Source organism: Cladophialophora immunda, assembly GCF_000835495.1.
Source record: "Cladophialophora immunda strain CBS 83496 unplaced genomic scaffold supercont1.5, whole genome shotgun sequence".
Lineage (NCBI taxonomy): Eukaryota > Fungi > Ascomycota > Eurotiomycetes > Chaetothyriales > Herpotrichiellaceae > Cladophialophora > Cladophialophora immunda.
The window spans coordinates 3120596-3140029 of NW_015622545.1; the positions used below are offsets into that span (position 1 = coordinate 3120596).

Sequence of the window (19434 nt, forward strand, 5' to 3'; positions counted from 1 at the left end):
TCCAGATCGCCTACAAGGCAGAACGGATTCTGGACAACATCGACCTGCAGATCTACGAAAAGAACAGCGATATTGGGGGCACCTGGCTGGAGAACCGCTATCCGGGCTGCACTTGCGACATTCCCTCACACGCGTACCAGTTCACGTGGGCTCGGAACTCCGAGTGGTCTCACTTTTACTCCTCTTCCCCAGAGATCTGGCAGTATTTCAAGGACATCGCGGCAAAGTTCAACCTCGGACGGTACATACGGTACAATTCGACCGTCCACGCGGCGACCTGGGACGAAGACCAAGGCCAGTACAAACTGAGGGTGTTGGGGGCTGACGGGGTGCCGTTTGAGGACCGCTGCGACATCCTCGTCAGCGGCTCGGGCATCCTCAATTCGTGGAAGTATCCCGACATTGCAGGGCTGGACGCTTTCAAGGGGAAACTCATGCACACCGCGGATTGGGACGCCGGTTACGACTTGACCGACAAGAAAGTCGCCGTCATCGGAGGGGGCTCGTCCGCGGTGCAACTCATCCCCGCCATACAGCCTCGAGTACGGAAACTCACCGCCTTCGTGCGCTCGGCGGCGTGGATCACCACGGGGTTCGGGGCGAAGTATGCCGCAGAGGACGGCACCAACTTTCGATACTCTGAGGAGCAGAAGGCCGAGTTCCGCCAAAATCCCGGCCGCTACGATCAATACTGCCGCGACGTGGAAGGGGAACTGAACAAGAGGTTCTCGCTGATGCACACTCAGGACAAGGACCAGCTGGACTCGCGATCCGCCACCGCCGACATGATGCGGGCGCAACTGGATGGGAATTCGGCGCTGACGGAGCGACTGATCCCAGACTTCCCACTGGGCTGCCGACGCATGACACCTGGGCCGGGTTATCTACGGTCCCTTCTCCAGGACAACGTCGAGACGGTCCAGCGGTCAGTCACGCGACTCACCGAGTCGGGCGTCGTGGACGATTCGGGGACGGAGCACCACGTCGACGTGGTGATCTGCGCGACGGGCTTCGACACGTCGTTCACGCCGCATTTCCAACTGACGGGCCGCCGCGGCGTCAGCATCCAGGAGCAATTCGGCGATTTCCCCGTGGGATACTTGGGCATCACCGTCCGCAATTTCCCCAACTTCTTCCGTAAGTCCGTCACTTGGGTCGGACACCATCGTTCGTTATCGTGGGATCTAGCTAACCGCGGAGACAGTGTTGATTGGGCCCAACGGCCCCACGAGCCATGGCTCACTTTTGCAGGTCCTGGAGTGGTACACCCGCTACGCCTTCCAGATCATCGAAAAGGTCCAGACTGAGGGCATCAAGACCTTCGAGCCCAAGGAGAGCGTGATCAGGGACCACTACAACTACACCCACGAACTTATGAAGCGCATGGTGTGGTCGTCAGGTAAGGCCGCGACCCACATTCTGATACCGTGGTTCGAGGCACGATGGCTGACACGTTCCTCCGTCCAGCCTGCCGGTCGTGGTTCAAGAACGGTAAGGTCCACGGGCCGGTCACCGCCATCTATCCGGGCAGCCGGCTTCACTTCTTCGAGCTTCTGAGGCAGGTGAGGTGGGAGGACTACGACCTCACGTATCTCTCGAACAACAGGTTCCAGTTCCTCGGCAACGGCTACACGCAGTGCGAGCTCCGCGACGACACGAACTCGGTCTGGTACCTGGATGACCCATTCAACAAGATCTAGAGAGGGGGCTCTCTGGGCGGCCTGGAATGTTGTCGGGATGGCGAAGACAAAGCTCCCACGCGCAGAGATGTGGTAAAGGTTAGACAAACAAGGCGCAGAGGCAACCGGAGAAGAAAATTGAATACAATCTAGTTGATCTCAGAGAGTGTTCACATCAGATCTGGCTTTCAGACAGCGATATCTTGCATCGTGAATTGTCAAAGTTCGCAAGGGCTTTTGACCTCGCGCTCAAATGCTCAAATTAACATTAAAGCATATAGATATCACTGTGGGACCAACTTGTCCTGATTGATTGTCTATCTAACTAGTGGGGACGCGCGCACGGCAGTTTGACGTGCCGACGTGAAAATCTAATTAACCCTGCTAACATTCCTAATTGGGTTAGGGCAACTATCACCAGATAATGGGCAAATCAGCCACCTCATTCCATGTTCGCGTCTTTTCGTGTCGGCTTCTCTTCAGAATCTTAGGGTCACTGCCACATAAGATTATTCACGTAGTGGACTATTCTTGATTGCTTCCTGGAAGTCGACCAGGAAAATCCACATGGTTCTGGAGCGCCAGTTCTTCGCTTTCCACGCGTTGGCAGACGCCGGGAAGAACTCGACCACCCCGGTCAAGCTTGGGTCATGCGCAGAGACGAACCAAAGGTTGTCCTGGGCGTCGGCCTTCTGCGCTTTCAAACGCGTGGCCGATGGATCTTCCTCGCTCACGCACTGAGCAGCGGCCGGCTCGAAAAGCGCCACCTCGGTCGAGCCAGTCTTTGAGAGCAGGAACTCTCGGAACTGGCGTCCAGGGTAGGATGTCTGGACTCCAAATGGTGGTTGCGAGAGCTGGGCTGGGATCTGGACGTATGGGGAAGGTCTGATTTGGCCACTGTGATGGCAGAGATCGCCGCCCATGAAAATAAACGTTGGGGGACTCGTTGTGGTGCGAGCCAGTCCCCCCATATGACCTATCGCGTGACCCGGAGTGTCCAGCAGATAGAACGAACCGTCTCCAAAGAAGTCATGCGCGCGAAAGTCTCCCACCCTGGCGGCACGGCTGGAGTCTTCAAAGCTGATTTCCACCACTTTGCGGCCCCTGTGAGCATTTAGCGGCACAACATCTTCGACATTCTCTCGTAGACCGGAAGAGGCACGAACCGGAAGTCGCTTGCCCGCAGTGGTGAGTCGACCTTGTCGGGATAGCCCGGATAGAAATTCTCTGTGAATCCTGGGCCGACCACCAAATCTGTACCTGCAGGGAATCGTGAAGGGTCTCCGATATGGTCCCAGTGCCAATGACTACCGGCCGAGATCTGTCAACCCAGAAAGAGACCTCCATGCAGAGAGAAGGCGCGACTCACCTCCAGATTATGGTGTTGATTCGGGCGGCTGGTACCTGGTGTTCTTCAAGGATGTCGATGACCTCCTTGGGGGTCTGGATGTCCCAGTCCAGAAAGCGGTCATCGTCGGCCACCAGAGGCGCGAGCTCCGTCCGATTCTTTGGCATGCCCAGATCAAACACGGCCTTGTACCCGGAAGGATGCTCGATGAGGAACGACCAGGACGGCAATTCCGGCATCAAATCCATGCGTTCGACGGCTGGCCTCATCAGGAAAGTGAGAGGTATCTTTCCGATTCTCGCGCTGGTGTCGATAATGCGGACTTGCACGGCAATGTCTCCGGCTGGAATGTGGAACTGAGCTCGCCGGTCTGTCATGGCTGGTGTTTCGCGATATAGATCGATCGCACTTCTGATCGATGAGCGACTGGGCCAGAATGTGGCGGGAGCGTCCAGCCCATACTTAAGATACCGAGCAGATTGGGAGAGAAGGCTCCAAGACTCCGAGGGCCGAATGACCCAGCGGTCGAAGGATAGAACCTACTTGAAACGTTGTTCCCCAATCCGGCGAGCCTTTCACAGTGCCTCAAGACAGCGACGCTCGCTGGATTAGACAGCGCGGCAAAGCGATAGATCAAACGGATTCCGCGAGCACGAGACCGTTGGGGGCGGGTCGTAGCCGCGCCGTGGTCTGCACTAAAGGCCATGGAGCTCGGTGAGCAACCAGCGTTTACACCCAGGTAGCGGCTCTCTCGGTACTGGAGTCTGATAGCCCGAGCCGGACTATCAACACGATGGACAAGGATGACCGAGGTTCGAGGACCCGACTCGCAGTATTAGGTCTCTATGCACGAGAAGCAGCGAAGCACCTCATGGCGAGACTACAGAAGACTGGTAGGTACTACCTATACTTGTCCTTTGCGCACATTTTGCAGGCTAATTTGATCACGGTTGCGCCAAAGCAATGTATGCGAGAGCGATCAACTCATGCGCAGGAATCGGGGGCCTTCAGGAGGCAGAGGGAGAAAGCAGAGGCAGAGTGAGACGCAGTCCTCAAGAGATGCACTGCCATGCCGCAGTAAACAAGTATATCATTGCCAACTGATGTCCACGCCGTACAACGAACTATAGGTCTCGTCCAACAAGTTCCCGAAAAAATCCATCGCACCGCTTACCGCATTGAACTGTGTTCCATCTGCCTGAGACACATTTCCATCGCGCGCAAATGGCAACGGTTCAAGCCGATTGCTCCCACCCATCCCATACAACTGGTCACCAAAGTCGTTCTGCTGCTGGATTGCGGGTACCTGACCGCCAGATAAGCCCAGTCCAGACGGTGTCGCCACACTCATTCCCGGTTCAGAGGGCAGATGGTTCTCAGGCAAAGGCGACGCTCCGACTTGTCCAGCGGGCGCCGTGATGTCAGACGGCCCTGGCAACTTGAGCACATACTCGTGGGCGACGGCAGCGAGTTTCGGAAATATGGAAAACGGAAACTCTTGTTTCATGATGTACTCGAGACGGCGAAAGTAGCCGGCCGCAACGTCCAAAAAGGTCAAATTGTCGCGAGTTTCGGCGTGGTGCGGGTTGTCGATGACCAAGTGGAACAGGCTGAAGAAAGCGGACAGCGGGAACACCGTCAAGAGACTGTTTCTCCAGGAAGTCAGCAAATGGCTGAAGCCACAGGAATGGTCTCAGGTGGAGCTGACGCACACAGAAGGAGCGTATGGTTCTACCTCGATATGCGTCGTCAGTTCGATAACTCGACGGGCGGAGCTCATGAAAGTCTCGCGGTCGTTGGCTTCGAACCCGAAAGCACTGCAGGCGTTGACCTGTGAATTCAGCCGGCACAGCACCATGACGAAGTTATGGTAGATGAGGTGCGTCCTTAGAGCGGCCATTACAAACGTCGGACTTGCTAGATTGGCTCGGGCAAAGCGGTCGCCCGGGCGGAAGCTGGGTGGTATTGATTGTCTCCAAGCCTCCAGCTGAACGTTGATTGCTTGGAGGTCTCGCTGATACTCGTCTTTGGACTTCATGGTGGCGCTAACTGAGAAAAGGGAACTTTGGGCGCGAGATATTAGCCTGCCAAACCGAACCGAGCTCAAAAACCAGTTGAATTCTCCAAAGATAGATTCGGGAACGTGAGGGATATGGCAACCAATGTCTTCGTCGGGAATGGCCTATCCCACCTGTGTCAGAAACGATCTTGGCAAAGACAGAAAGAGCACAGTGACGCACTGAAGTCCTTCCTTGGCAGAAACTCGACAGCTTTTCGAGGGAGTATATAACCCAGAACGTTCTCTGATGGGCACCGTCCGTCAGGGCAGCAGAACCGCGATTAAGTCGAACGAACTGTGCCATCCTGGCTGCTTCAGACAACAGAGTCTCCGCGATCTGGCCTCCGCAATGTGTCATGGAATAACAGAACTTTCGACATTAGTTTCAACATAAGTGCCAAACTTGGCTATCTTACCATGGCAAGGATTGCCTACGACAATCAGTCAGCACACGCGTTGGTTTACAGTGGTGTTTGTACCTGAACGCTCTCCAAGCACGGCTTAAAGCCTATGAGTTCCTGCAAGTGGTTCAATGCCACCTGAAAGATCTGCCATGAGGGACCCTTTCCAGGTTCGAACGCCCCATATCCAGTATACTGGCTACCGATGGCTAGGACGGCATGATAAAGCACGAGGAATGGAGAGCCCTGCTCGAGAAACTCCTGGTGTCTGTTGTTCAGAACTTGTTGCGCAAAGTCTTCCTCCACCAAGAAGGGGAAGATCGGATGGATGTGGTCAAAGTAGGCTGTGAACAATGTCAGGAACAGCAGGCCGGGTCCACGCTTTGGAGAGGAGAGAATCTTGCCTCGGACGTATTGGGTCCGCTGCTCCAGAGATAGTTGCAACGGCTCGGCTTGTACTTTGAAGGTCACTTTGGGATACGACTCATTCGCCTTCCGACCGAGGCGCTTGTTGATAGAGTCGGAGAAGGATTCAATCAAGTCACCGAACCGGGTGTTGCTGAGCTTGTGAGAGATGGTGCGGATGTCATTGTCGGAGAAGAGAGAGAGACTGGAGCTGGAAACTGGCTTCCACTCAGAGTTACGTCTCAGGAGCGACGGTGTATTGCCGTGCTGGGGGATTCACTGACCATTGTGCTTTTCAGACTAAGACCGTGAATCAGCTCCATCCTACGGCTTTCCTGGAGAGTAAAATACCTTGGGAATGAGACATGCATGGAATTCCTTACCATGGACTCCTCGCTGTTCTAGCATCTCGTCCATGTATGTCTTGTGCAAAGTCGACGGCCGAGGAGCCTGCGCTTGACCACCATCCCTTACGCTGCTGAGCCAGCTCGGTTGAACCTGGGACTGGTCAGAGTATTCTAAGGTGCTTTGAATGTCCACGTCTCTCGCGGCAGATCCTCCTTCGGTTTCCGGCTCCAAGGGCCACCCTGGAGGGATCTGAGACTCCTCGGGACCATCGTCGCTCGTTTTGGTGCGTCTCTTGTTCAGGCTGAAGTGGCACGAAGTCCGACGTTTCTGGGCCTTGCCGTGAGTACACGGGTCATCACGCTTCTTACGGCTGGAACCTCACCGTGCAGTTGACGCAGGCTATGATATTAGGCTGGCGGGATCCTGGGGAAAGGTGTTAGATCTCACCCGACCGGTTGTGATCGAGGTGACCCTTCAACGCAGACTCACCACTGCATCGCACTTTGCGAAGCTTGCAATTGTCACAGGTCTTTGACAGTTTGGACTCCAGCATGACCGGGTGTGGGCGCGAAGAAGACGCTTGGAAATCAAACCCGCGGGGTGGGAAGCCGTCGTTTGGTTCAGAGTTTATGTAGTGCCGTGAGTGCGTGCTGGAAGCTTGTGCCCTGGGAGGGGAGCAGGAAGCGGGATGGACCCTCCTTCTACCCCGCTCCCTGAAGCTGATGAAGCCCGGGTGAGGCAGCGGATGCGAACACGGGAGGATCAGTGAGAGCTGGGGAACCATCAAGCATCAGAACATATCCCATGCATCCAATCAGCGAGAATAGTTTGTTACTTTAGCTTACATTTACGGTCTGCGCACGCGCTCAGCCATGCAAGCAGTGTTTGCCATTTCGAGTCCTGGTTTCTGGACCAGAACTATTGCATCTCAACTAGAGCTTGCGTGTTGAGAAAAGAGATGATCAGGTAGCGAGAAAACACTAGCCAAATATCTAACTAGCATTGCCTTGTTGGAATGTCATTGCATCCATCTGATCCCGCATCCAACACCCCCCCACCCCCCTCCCCCCCGGGTCTTAGAGAGTATAACGAAAGTTCTCGACGCCTTCAAGGATTTTGCCGTCTCGGTCTGCCCTTTTGTTCTCCTTCACGAAGTAGATCACGAGGAACGCCGTCAAGCCCAGGCAAATCGACAGGCTGGTGAAGGATGCATATAGTCCCGGCCGATAGTGGGGGTAGTCCTGCTGCCGAAAGTAGACGGAGCCAGCGATGCCGCCGATACCTCCCCAAACCGTCTGGAGAGGCACCGCGATCTGTCGCTTGGTGGTGCCGACCACGTTGTTCGCGAGGAAAGTGTACACGGCGGGGATGGCGCACTGGGAGCCGATGATGGAAAAGTAAATCCCCGTCATCTTCGCCCCGGTGTTGGGACCCCAGCCGATCATGCCAAATCCAGCCATGGTGAGAAGGACGTGGCCCACGATGAACGGGCTTCGCATATGCAGCTTGTCGGCGGCGATCCCCGTGGCAATGTTGGCCAGACACGCTGCGACATACGGGGGCGTGACCAGGATCTGGCTCATGGCCACGCTGAACCCCAAGGAGCTGAGGATGGTGGGCGTGAAAAAGCTCATGGTATACGCGGCCGAGGTGAGGAAGAACAACAGGCTCGCCAGCAGCCAGACCTTCCAGTCCCGGAAAACACTCAGGGCTCTGTCCACGGTCATTTTTTCTTCGAGAACCTCAGCGCGGTCCTCGGCGAGCCACAGCCTCAGTCGAGCCAATTCGTCGTGCTGCAACCACTTTGCTCTTTCGGGAAATTCGCAGACGAACAGCCAAACCGGAATGGCGAGCGCTATCGTGATCAGTCCCGGGACCAAGTAGATCCAACGCCAGCCGTCGAGGCCGCCGGTGCCGTCCAAGGTGCTGAGGCCGTACGAGAGAATGCCCGTAAATGCGGCCAGGAGTTGGCCCAGAGCAAACCAGATTGCAAGGCGCCTCTGCGTTTCGTACCGCGTGTACCAGGAAGAGACGATGTAGATGCACACAGGCTGGAAAAAAAATCCAAGTCAGCTTTGATTGCCGCACATCGGGCTGCTCATGTTCGACTAACCTGGAAGCTGCCTTCGAAGAGGCCGAGCAGGAGTCTGACCGCCACGAGCTGCGAGAACGTCTTCACAAAGGCGTGGCACATGGTCACCGCGCCCCAGCACAAGACCATCCCGAAGAAGAACATCTTGACGCTGACGCGCCGGAGGATGAAATTGCTCGGGATCTCGACGAGGATGTACAGTGGGAACACCACCAGAAGTGCCACCGAGTATCTGTTACCCACCAGGGCCAGGTCGGTGCCCATCCCGGCCACCCTGGCCGTGGCGATGATGTTCCTGTCGATCAGAGAGAAGGTGAAGAGAATGACAAGGATGGGTATAACCCGAAAATCGATCTTTCGCAATAGCTGTTTGTCGAGCAAGACCTCGGCTTCTTCCAGGTGCTCGGAGTCAGCATGCTTGATCTCAGTGGTTTGGATCACGTCTGTTGACACGGTTTTGGGAGTTGCCATGGCAGCCATGTCGACTTCGGGATTGGTGAGGGTACAGAGGAGAGAAAATGAAGAATGGGTAGGTGCACTGTAGCAGAGACTTGGTGGCATGGTGAATCACTGAGCGACCATATGGGATATCTACCCCAGAAACCAACCATCTCCACAGCTGCTGATTTCCACAATCCGGGGAACGTTGAATGATGGAAATCCCGAACTCCGAGATCCATGGCGATACGGGTTCGGACATCCGAGAACGATGCGGATCCTGTGGAGATGCCAGTTTGACCAGGCTCGGAAGTCGCGCAAACAGACTTCCATGCCCTCGTAGACAAAATGAACATGCTGAACTCTCGTGTAGTAAGCGGAAGCCACTACCGAACCCGAAGTGCAGGTATTTTGCGCCAATGGAATGGGGACAACCAAAGACTGAGAGTGTCATGGCCAGCAATAGCCTGATAAGTCTTGTGTTAACTGGTCGGAAATGGTCAATCGTCATCCTTTGCCGCCCAGAGGACAGTTTGATCTATCTACACCCCCCCGATTCCTGTCTCGGACGTAAACTGGCCACCCCTGCCACCTCTTACAGCCATAACGAGCTCTCATACTCTGAAAACAACGCGGCCTGTATCATTTCCCGAGCAACTCGCTGGCTACCAAGAATGCATCTCTGCCCGCCGCCATCCCAGTGTAAAGCATGCAATGGCGAATGGCCTCGCACGTATCCTCCTTGGAAAGCCCGTTGTGTGCGGTGGACAGCAGGTTGATGCGCAGCTCGTGTTCGCGGTTGGTGGCGATGAAGAGCGCAATGTTCAGCAAGTTCCGCTCTCGAAACGTAAGGCCCGGTCGAGCGTAACTGGACAGGGTGTGCTCGAACGTGTACTCTCTCAGGGTCTCCGAGAAAATGTTGCTCTCCTGATCAGATCCCAGATTCATCAGCTTTTTTATATCGATTTTTCCAGGTTTTCAGTTTGAGATCCTCACTCCAAGTTCGTAGGGCTTGCCGAGGAATTCCACCACCATCTTTTCCCCCAAGAGATATTTTTCGGAGCGTGGAGGCCCTGGCTTGCTGTCTTTTGCTGGAGCCATAATGGGCCGTGAGCTTGTTAGGTGATTGATGAAACTGGACCGATTCTTCGAGAAGTTAAGATGGGCTATAATGGATGACAATCGATTATCCCAAGCTCAGAGAAGATGAACCCGGTCTGTGGCTTAGAGTCTCGTGCTTTAAATGTCATTGTATCAGTCACATGAGCCCGTCCAAGACCGAACTCAAGTCGAGGTCCTGTTGTCCGGCCAGTTGGGACCGGCCTGACTGAATGGCCGGGGTCCGAAACCTCGGACTTGCTCTTCGGGAGGAGAAGATTGGACGTTACGGGGGGAAAAACCGACCTGGGAGCTTTCATGTTCTCGTGCATGCTTCGACTCTACTTGGAAATCACACTGAGTATATCCTCTGCCCTGTAGTTGTAGATCCAGGCCGGTCCGCCGCCACGATACTGGTAATATTTGAACATGGCCCAGATCGACCACTCCTTGACCATTTGCATCAGCCCGGAACTTCTCTTGCGGATATTTCCAGCCCTGGTCGTGTAATCCAGAATCTGACCGATGCGTTCCATCCGGTGTGTCTCCCACCGCTGAAGACACTGTTTCATGTCTGGAAGCGTAGATTCTGGCAGATTCAACCTCGCAAGCACATACGCCAACGTCTCCGCGTCTTCAAAGGCAGACGCGGCGCCCTGGCCCCCGGAAGGCGGAATGGCGTGTGCGGCATCTCCAATCAGGATCATTTTACCCGATCGAGAGACCCAGTGTTCGAGGTCGGGCACCTTTGCGAACCTGGAAGGGGGTGAGGAGTCAGCTTCATGTGGATGGGGATACATGGAGTCACGGTCACTTACGGCCAGGTCCGGAAATGCTCCAGCGGCGTCGTCCTGGACAAGTCTCGCACAAACTGTGGCCAGCCTGGCTCTTCGGTGATCTCGTCGAAGATGTTGCTGATGGCTTGTTTGTCTTTCTCCAGCGCGGCCCAATTGCTCTCCCCCCGGTCCGGAACGTCCGTTGTGATGAAATAGCCGATTTCCTCCCCGTCGTAGCTATTGGGCAGGATCGAAAACGTGCCGTTTTTGCCGAAGAACATACACGGCAACTGCACTCCCTCCATCGAGGCGCCCATCAAGCGCCTCTGAGTGTGGCCCAAGGCAACGAGCAAGCCACTGTACTTGGAGAAACTTCCAGGATAGAGGTACTGCCGCGTGGGAGAATGGATCCCATCCGCGCCGATGAGGAACTCGGTGTGAATGGTTTCCCCGTCTTCAAACGCCAGTGAAATGGTGTCTCCGTCCTCCGCCAACCCTACGCATCTCTTTCCAAAGTGCATCGGGATGCCTTGTAACCGGACTTCTGAGAGCAGCGCCTGGCGGACGACGTCTCGATTAATGCGTAGGCACTGGTAGTGGTACCTGCGCAGCCCGCCCCATGTGTGCGATCCCAGATATTTGCCCGCGACGGTGATCATCTGGACATCGTCATAGTTCCAGCCGCACTTCCTGATCCTGCCGTAGATACCGACGTGGTCTAGGACGCGCAGGGCATTGGGAGACAGGGCAATGTCGCCTCCTTTTCGGAAGTTCTCGTCGCGTACCTCGTAGATCACGCATGGAACATCCTGTTTCCGAAGGAAAAGGGCGAGGGTGAGTCCCTATAGAGCATGTGTCAAATTCTGCTGTAGATCAAGCGTGTAAGAGGCTCTCACCGCCAACCCACCGCCTAGGATGGTTACTGGTTTCATGTTTTGATGTTTTGATGTTCTACCTTGCAAGCCTCTGCTTCGGTTGTTTCCTTAAGAGTTTCTGACAAGAGACCCGTCGCCCCTTCAGCGTGTCGTTGAAGGAGTATTCTGCAAGAGGAAAGATACTTGAAAGTACCCCCGGCCTCAAGCCCGAGTCTTCTTTTCTCCACTACTCTTCCGTGTCGAGGTGCTCGGTGGTCCGACGGCTCGTAACACCGGCCAAAGTGGCTCGTTCGGTTGCGATGCACACGCGTCTTGAGCGAAGAGCATCCACCGATGTACCGTCATGTGTGAGATCAATCAGGAGGTAGGGAAGCTCCAAGACTCTGATGCTTCTCACCGAACAGATAGCCTCGGTCTTGTCCACCGACCACTGAAACTCGGCCTCTTTTGAAGGCGTTCACTTGAGCAGATCTGCTTTTGAGAGAAAAGTGTTCTTGGGTAAATGGATCACATTGTTGATTATCGTTCATTTTATGTGCCTCTTCGCAACAGAAGGTTAATTGCGGAGATTTGGGTCGGAAGACTTCATCTACGCGCTTCTCGCACTGAGAAAGAAGACATAAGGATGTTGCAAGTGCAGATAATTTTTATTTTCGGCTGACAATACACCGTCTGGCAACTTGTGGACAGCGAAGCTAACCAATGTGAGCAGACTCCTTCTACCATTCTTCAGGCTTCACCTCTCCCCTTGATGCGAGATCTCACGCGCCAACTTCTGGCAGCTCATAAGGATGCCTGACTAAAAACTCTTCAAAAGTCGAGAGTTTACCTCGCGCATTGGCAGCAGCCCAAGCCACCAACTCCTCGGACTTCGGACCAAAGTATCCAAACTCGTCTATGTAGCGGAAATAGTCCAGGAAGATTGATGTCGCTGCGGGTGGAAGGCATTTGGCGAACTCCTCATCCGAAACTTGCTTATAGGTAATGGTCTTGCCACTCGAAGTGGACAAGGCGGCTGCCATCTCCTTCATCGTGTACAGCCTGGTGGCGGCGCAGAGTGTCTTGCCCTGGAACTTGTCCGGCTCGGCGAGGATGGCACCCACGAATTTCCCGCCATCCCCGACAGCGTCGAGCAGTGGCATACGGGCCTCGGGCGCCATGTTGCGAGTCAGTATCCAGGTGTCTCGGTGCTGGGGGTCGGGGCGTGGAGCTAAGAAAGTTTGAGAGGCAAAGTTCTCCATGAAGGATCCGGGACAGTAGAACGAGCTCTTGACGGGCAAGCCTTGAATGTACTCTTCGCCCTTGGCCTTAGCGTCGAAGGGAGTGACGCCTCTATATTTTCCACCGGAAATTCTGGTGACCGACGGCAACGTGCTAAAAATGATGTACTCGACGCCTTGCTCGACGGCCACGTCAGCGATCATTTTGATGATGTTGTACTCGGCATCCAGCGCGTCGTCGCCAAACGCCGGGATGGTCATGGCAAACAGGGTATGTACCCCTGCGAGCGCTGTTTTGAGAGATGGTCTATCAGATACGTCTCCCACGACGACTTCGACTTTCGACATGAGCTGCTGAGCTTTGGGGGAGTCGACCGACCGTGTCACAGCGCGCACCGTGTACATTTTCGAAAGAGTAGCATCGTTAATGACATGGTCCACAACTGACGAGCCTTGTTGGCCCGTTGCTCCAAGAACCGCCAGCACTTTGGCCATTTTTGGTGTTGGTGTGATTGTTCGGCTGCTGGGCTGTTATCTTCTAAACGATATTGAGCAACGAATATATAGTTCTCGCAGGGATGCTTCAGGAATGGGAACTTTGCCACTCATCATGGGGTCATTGCTTTTAAAATAGTCACCACTACTGGACGCACGCCTTAAAACAGGATTGCATCAATATCCCGCTTCGCTCGCTGGAGTGGTCGATCGGAGGTTGGATTGGTCAGCACGCTGAGAGGGCAAATGTATAACATGCGGTATTGTAGAGAAATTTGGATGATCGCGAACTTGCCACTCTATTCCTCGGGACTTCGGGATCGAGATTGTCTACTACTAAAGATTCCACCCCGACGCCTTATCACTCGGTCATCGGAGTCATTTCATGGTCTCCCATACTCTGCAAAAGATGGATTTACTTAATTGGGTGCGCCGATCTACTTATTCTGAGGACTTGCATATCCCTGTAAGTGTAGTATCAGCCGAAAAGACATCTCTTGAAGCGAGCTCACGATCAAACGTGTTCCACAAGTAGACTCCATGTGCTTTTACACCAGAACTCAGATTTTCAATGCTGCAGCAGAGTCCATGAGTAACGGTGGTTCCTTATATCTTCCATAGTCTACACTGCTCAATCCCTCAACAATCATTCAGCGGCCGACATGAAGGTCCTTGTCACTGGCGGAACCGGCTTCCTTGCCGCTCACTGCATTGACCAGCTCCTACAGCGCGGTCATACAGTCGTCTTCACAGCACGTTCCGTCGAGAAAGCCCAACGTGTATTGCATAACCACTGCAGCACGCCCTCAGATACACTCGGCTATGTCATCGTCAAAGACATCGCCGAAGAGGCGGCCTTCGACGACGCAGTCCAGTCAGAGCCACCATTCGATGCCGTCCTCCACACCGCGTCACCTTTCTACTTGAACATCACTGATCCCAAAGAACTCCTGGATCCCGCCATCCTCGGCACGACCGGGTTGCTTCATTCGATAAACAGGTTAGCACCGGCCGTGCGACGCGTTGTCGTCACATCGTCGTTTGCTTCCATGATGAGCCCTGCCCGGCACCCGAAGACGTATGACGAAACGAGCTGGAACCCGATCACCAGGGATGAAGCCGCGCTTAACGCCGCGAACGCGTACCGGGCAAGCAAAACACTAGCCGAAAGAGCTGCTTGGGACTTCGTCGACAGGGAGAAGCCCAACTTCGACATCGCCACCATTAACCCGCCATTGGTGCTCGGACCTGTTACTCACGGCATCACGTCTCTCGATGGCGTCAACACCTCGAACGAACGCATTCTAGGCATGACCGAGGGCAAGTATAGGCACAGTCTTCCCCCGAGCTTGGGGGTGTACTTGTGGGCCGACGTGCGAGATGTCGCCCTGGCGCATGTCCGGGCGGCCGAAGTGCCAGAGGCCGGGGGCAGACGATTTCTCGTCGCGGCCGACACGTACTTAACCAATGCCGATATCGCGCGAGTCATCAAGGAAAGTTTTCCACATCTGGCGGATTTGCTTCCTTCCAAGCTGGAAAGTGATATGCCGGCCGACGTGTATGGCTATGACAACTCCCAGAGCAAGGCGATCTTGGAGCTTGACTACCGAAAACTGGATGACTGTGTCGTCGACACGGTCAAATCTCTCCTTGCTGTCCAGGGCTGATTGGTTTGGACCATCATTGTATCCCTCTAGCATACATCAAATTCCACAAACGGCGTACAAAATTGAAAAAACGAATCTTCCTACGTTTCGTGCTCTGGTCCTTTCTCGGCCTTGATGTAGCACTTATCGTACTTTCAAATGAAGCAATCATACTTGGGAAAGAACTACAAATTGGTCACCAACGCGGAGTCTCTTCCGTTTGCTCAAAAGCAGGACATCGTACTGAAGTAACGTCATTTACTCCTTTTTTTTGTCCCCCAAGGACTTCGCCTCCACCAAGAAGGGTACAGGACGGCTCTGACTCAGGTGTCTCAATTGATCTCGTGGCTCAAGCCATGAATTCGCACTCTGTTGGCCAACGAGGACGACCGACTTAACTCAGACCTTTAGGAGTTGTATATCGGCATTGTGCTCGATATGGCGCTCCTCTGGCTTGTCTTCGACCAACCCTGCGCCATCAGCCGTCAAGTGCACGGCCACAGTGTCGCCGAATAGAGCACCGATCTCCTCGACCGGGAGCCCTTTGGTCTCTGGGATGTAAAAGTAGGTGAAGATGAACGAAATCACACAGAGGCCAGCGTAGATCAGAAACATGCCCCATTTTCTGTGATTTGGTTAGCAAGCACAGTCAGCGTCCCTAGCTGGGGGAACGCGCATACATGCTTTGCAACGCCACGGGGGCTGGTGTCGAAAAGGTGATCGTCCCCACGAAGTACGCGCATATGGCGATGCTGACGCCCTTGGCTCGGATTGCGGTTGGAAATATCTCGGCGGTCCAGACGAATGTCGGCGCATCGATACACTGCATCCATTAGCGAGACTGCCCTATGATACCGTAAAGCAGAGATGACATACCTGGAAGAATGCGATGAACAGAAAAATAAAGAGGATGCATGCACCATTGCCGGCCTTGGATGGAGTTCCTTGATACTTCCACTGGAGGAGGGCTTCGGTAAACAAGATACAGGCAACTATGCCAAATCCTGCCACTACACAAATATGTCAGCTTTTATACCGCGAGATGGATGTGTCAACTCACAGAGGAGAATTCGGCGGCCGTATCGGTCCATGAACCACATAGTCACAAAAATGGAAGCAGTGGCGACCATGGTGTAAGAGGCTGATTATTTCAGCCGAAGTACAGTCTAATATCACGTCGCTGAGGACTCACCGTATAGGATCAGGGGAACGTCACCCGTAAGACCCAAGGATCCGACGAGGAGAGGAAAGAAATTCGTGATTCCGTAGATCTAATTAGAGTCAGCAAGGAATGTGTGCTGGTTCCCTCACACAATGCTGGTGGCTCCAGTTCAAACTTACACCTGATCCTTGTTGGGCAAATCTGTGGATACTCATCAGCCGTCTCCGGAGCTGGTACACAGGATATCGGCACTCACAAAAGCAAGAATGCGGAAAGCGAACGGCGTCGCCAGGAGGGTTTCCTCAACATTTTCCAGTACGAGGGATTCTCGTCCTTGTCCATCTCGACCTGCCTCAAGATCTGGGTGTACTCGGCTTTCGCATCGGCCTCGGACGGGCTCGACGGGTCGTGATGCAACCTCTTCAGAACATCCCAAGCTTGCTCGGTTTTCCCCCTCCAGATGAGGTAGCGGGGGGATTCTGCACGGTTGTTTCAGCACCTCCGAAGAGACCAGCCTCGCACTGGACAAGGTTACCTGGAACGAAACAGACGCCCACCAGCAAGCCAATGGGACCAACACACGCAAGCGCGAGCGGGAGTCGCCAGCTGAGAGTGAGGTTTTTGGCGTGGTAACAGCCCAGCGACCCCCACGAGCACCTTCATCCACCTTGTCGTCAGTGGTCTTTGCCGTGTCGCGTGCGGGTGCAAGGGGACGTACACTATATACCCAATACCGGTAGAAAACTGGGTTGAGCCAGTCAGGAATCCGCGATTTTGTGGCGGAGCGACCTCTGTGAGGTACAACGGGACCAGGGCGAGCAGCATTCCCAAGCCGGCGCCCTGGATAATACGCATCACAAACAACATCGGGATATTGACCGAGCCCGCCACCAGAGCGCTGCCGACGGTGGACCACAATGCAGAGCTGGCCAAGGCTCCCCTCCGCCCAATCCAGTCGGAGACGAAGCTCTGACTGATGGCGCCCACGGCACAGCCGAAGAAGAACAATGCGTTGATGGCGCTGAGGATATTGGCCGTATCTGGGGGCATTCCGTCAAAAATGAACGCTCTTTCCAAAGAATATGCATGCTCAGGGCACGTACGTAAACTGGTAGGGTCGAGGTCATAGTAGCTGTAGAAGCCCGGTTGACCGACGCTGGTCACAAAAACAGACGCTCCGTATCCGAAGCTGAAAGCGGCTATGACCACCACCAAGCAAACCTTGATGTTGTAGCTCGTGAGCTTGGGCATGATAATAACGATACAGCTCGACCCGACAAGGTGGTATCTGCTGAGTGCTGTCACGGAGGGATATGAAGGCGTCGGAGATGGGATATTGGCCGAATATATATACGGACATACAGCGCATAGGTATTGGTTGCGCCATAGGAAGGGCCATGGTTCCATTTACCCCGTGGGGTACAATTCTAGCCCAGTCAGTTCACGTTTCATGTCACCCAGATTCCATGACTCCGAAAGCCTTTCAAAACAGACTTGGCCTCATGGTTGGCATGAATGACCTCGTGGAAGAGCTGACAATCGCGTCGGTAGCGAGCTCAACAAGTGTCTCTCGGATCTTTCTCCCAAGCAAATCCACCCAACTGAATTCGAGAATAGTTCGGGTTTCGGAGCTCAGCTGGTCAAGCATATTTCGGGTCCTGAAGAAGGTTCACGGACGTGCTGATGGGTCTACGACCAACGTATCGGCAAGGTATCGGTTCAGTATTGGCCTTCACCAAAGGAGGAAGCATTGTGTAGGTCTGAACCTGAACAAACCTTGACCTGGCGTGGACAGAGATGTCGTCGGTCGGAATTCTGCACAATAGACTGTATTCGGAATAGGGAAACAAAACCAAGTACTGCCAATAATGTTGGACTGTGACAAGTCAGAACAATGAGCTCAAAGATATCACAATTCCAATACATCATTCATGTTCTATGCTGTTTCTTTTGAAGCGAGTGAGAACCTGGACTTTGGTGTAATGAGTATAGCTTCAGCTCTGGAATTGAGACAAATCAACCGAGAACCTCCCATAATGCGCTGCAATAAATTTCTCGGACCACATCATTGCCTGATAGCCCGTAATCTCAAATCTAAAACTTCGCACTTCCAACGTTCAAACATCACAACACAAGGTGCTCGTGGTTGCACCCGACGAGATTTGCCAACATATTCACGAATGGGACGGTTATCACTGCATGGCCACAATGGCAAGGCAGACCGTTGTACTGCAGCTATTTCTGATTTTTCAAGGACTCTCGGCCTGGCGAGTCCTTGACAAAATGGTCTGGAGAGTCGACAGAATCGTCTGCAATGGGAGTAAGGAGCTGCTCGACTTTAGCGACCTCGGCCGTCTGCAACTCGCCGTATCTCTGTTCCTCTATTCCTTTATCGATCGTAGGATTCCTCACCAGGGAGGGCGGTGGTGCAACGGACTTTCGAAAGTTGGGTGATTCAGTTCGACCAAGGCAGACATATTTGGCGTCCACAAAAGTTCTCTGAGACAGCGTCTCAACGATCTCATCGTCGGTCGGTACAGTGTGATAACTGCTTAGCTCCTCCGGCACGCCCAGACCGGAAGGAAAGTTTACCAGCTCTTCGACAAAGTCTCGCTCTTGGTCCGTAAGCCGTAAACCGTCAAAGACATACCCAAACGGTCCAGATCGAAATTGGTCGCATCTTGATATCAGAGTGGCTCGTGAAGAGACATACGCCGAATCAGAACCGGGAGAGGGGGCGGAGGTTCTTGCAAGGCCAGGATTGCGTGCACTTTTCTTTTCGGGTCGTGATCCCTCTTGTTGCTCGCGCCCTTTTTCGATCTGGTTTGGAAAGAGAGAGGTCTCGATCGAGGCCCGGCGACTGACTTGTCTTCGGGTTCGGCGACTGTGCCGCCCAGATGCCTTGACCGATCGTTCTGGAATCAATTGTTTCCTCCTCCAACCCAAGGCTTGCTCTGGGGGTTTTGAGACCTGGAACTCAGTCCCAGTAGCCCCGTCGAGTTGTTTGGAAATGGTTGAAAAGAACCTTTTTCTCACCCGTGCCGATTCGAAGCCGATTTTCTTTCCTGTAGAGATCGGTCGGGGCCATGTCTTTCCAGGCTCTTCAAGCTCTCCCGGGGGGAACAAGAGGTGTATGAAGGACATCTTGTGAGAGTTTCTCACCCAATTCTGTCCAGATGGAAAGATCCTTCTCAAGGGGAAACATGAATGGGTTTGGTATATTAAAACAAAGACCAGAATTCGTAAACATACATATTTGTAGTGCCGCAGAAGAAACGTCAACTTCGTAAAGATGTGAGATGTTTTCAGATATCAAGTCATGCAAAAGCCACATGCTGAGGCACAAAGGCATTCTCGCCGACAATAGAGTAATGCTGTGGTTTCTGAGCCGG

The 19434-nt window shown here is 53.9% G+C and overlaps 3 protein-coding genes across 3 annotated transcripts; all 3 read right to left on the reverse strand.

The window, feature by feature from the left end:
* Positions 1–4117: 4117 nt before the first annotated feature.
* On the reverse strand, positions 4118–6309 carry PV07_09234 (uncharacterized protein; the record flags this gene model as incomplete). Its single annotated transcript, XM_016396467.1, has 6 exons — positions 4118–4673; positions 4740–5209; positions 5268–5456; positions 5566–5831; positions 5892–6110; positions 6276–6309. The coding sequence occupies 6 exons, from the start codon at positions 6307–6309 to the stop codon at positions 4118–4120; spliced, it is 1734 nt and encodes a 577-aa protein (XP_016246323.1).
* Positions 6310–7316: 1007 nt separating this feature from the next.
* Positions 7317–8812, reverse strand: PV07_09235 (uncharacterized protein; the record flags this gene model as incomplete). The annotated part of the gene is made up of 2 exons (XM_016396468.1): positions 7317–8291; positions 8354–8812. 2 exons carry the CDS (start codon positions 8810–8812, stop codon positions 7317–7319), a joined length of 1434 nt encoding a protein of 477 aa, XP_016246324.1.
* Positions 8813–9412: 600 nt separating this feature from the next.
* On the reverse strand, positions 9413–9931 carry PV07_09236 (uncharacterized protein; the record flags this gene model as incomplete). Its single annotated transcript, XM_016396469.1, has 2 exons — positions 9767–9931; positions 9413–9697 (listed from the first exon to the last, which is right to left on the reverse strand). The coding sequence occupies exons 1-2, from the start codon at positions 9869–9871 to the stop codon at positions 9413–9415; spliced, it is 390 nt and encodes a 129-aa protein (XP_016246325.1). The 5' UTR covers positions 9872–9931.
* Between the last annotated feature and the right edge of the window lie 9503 nt (positions 9932–19434).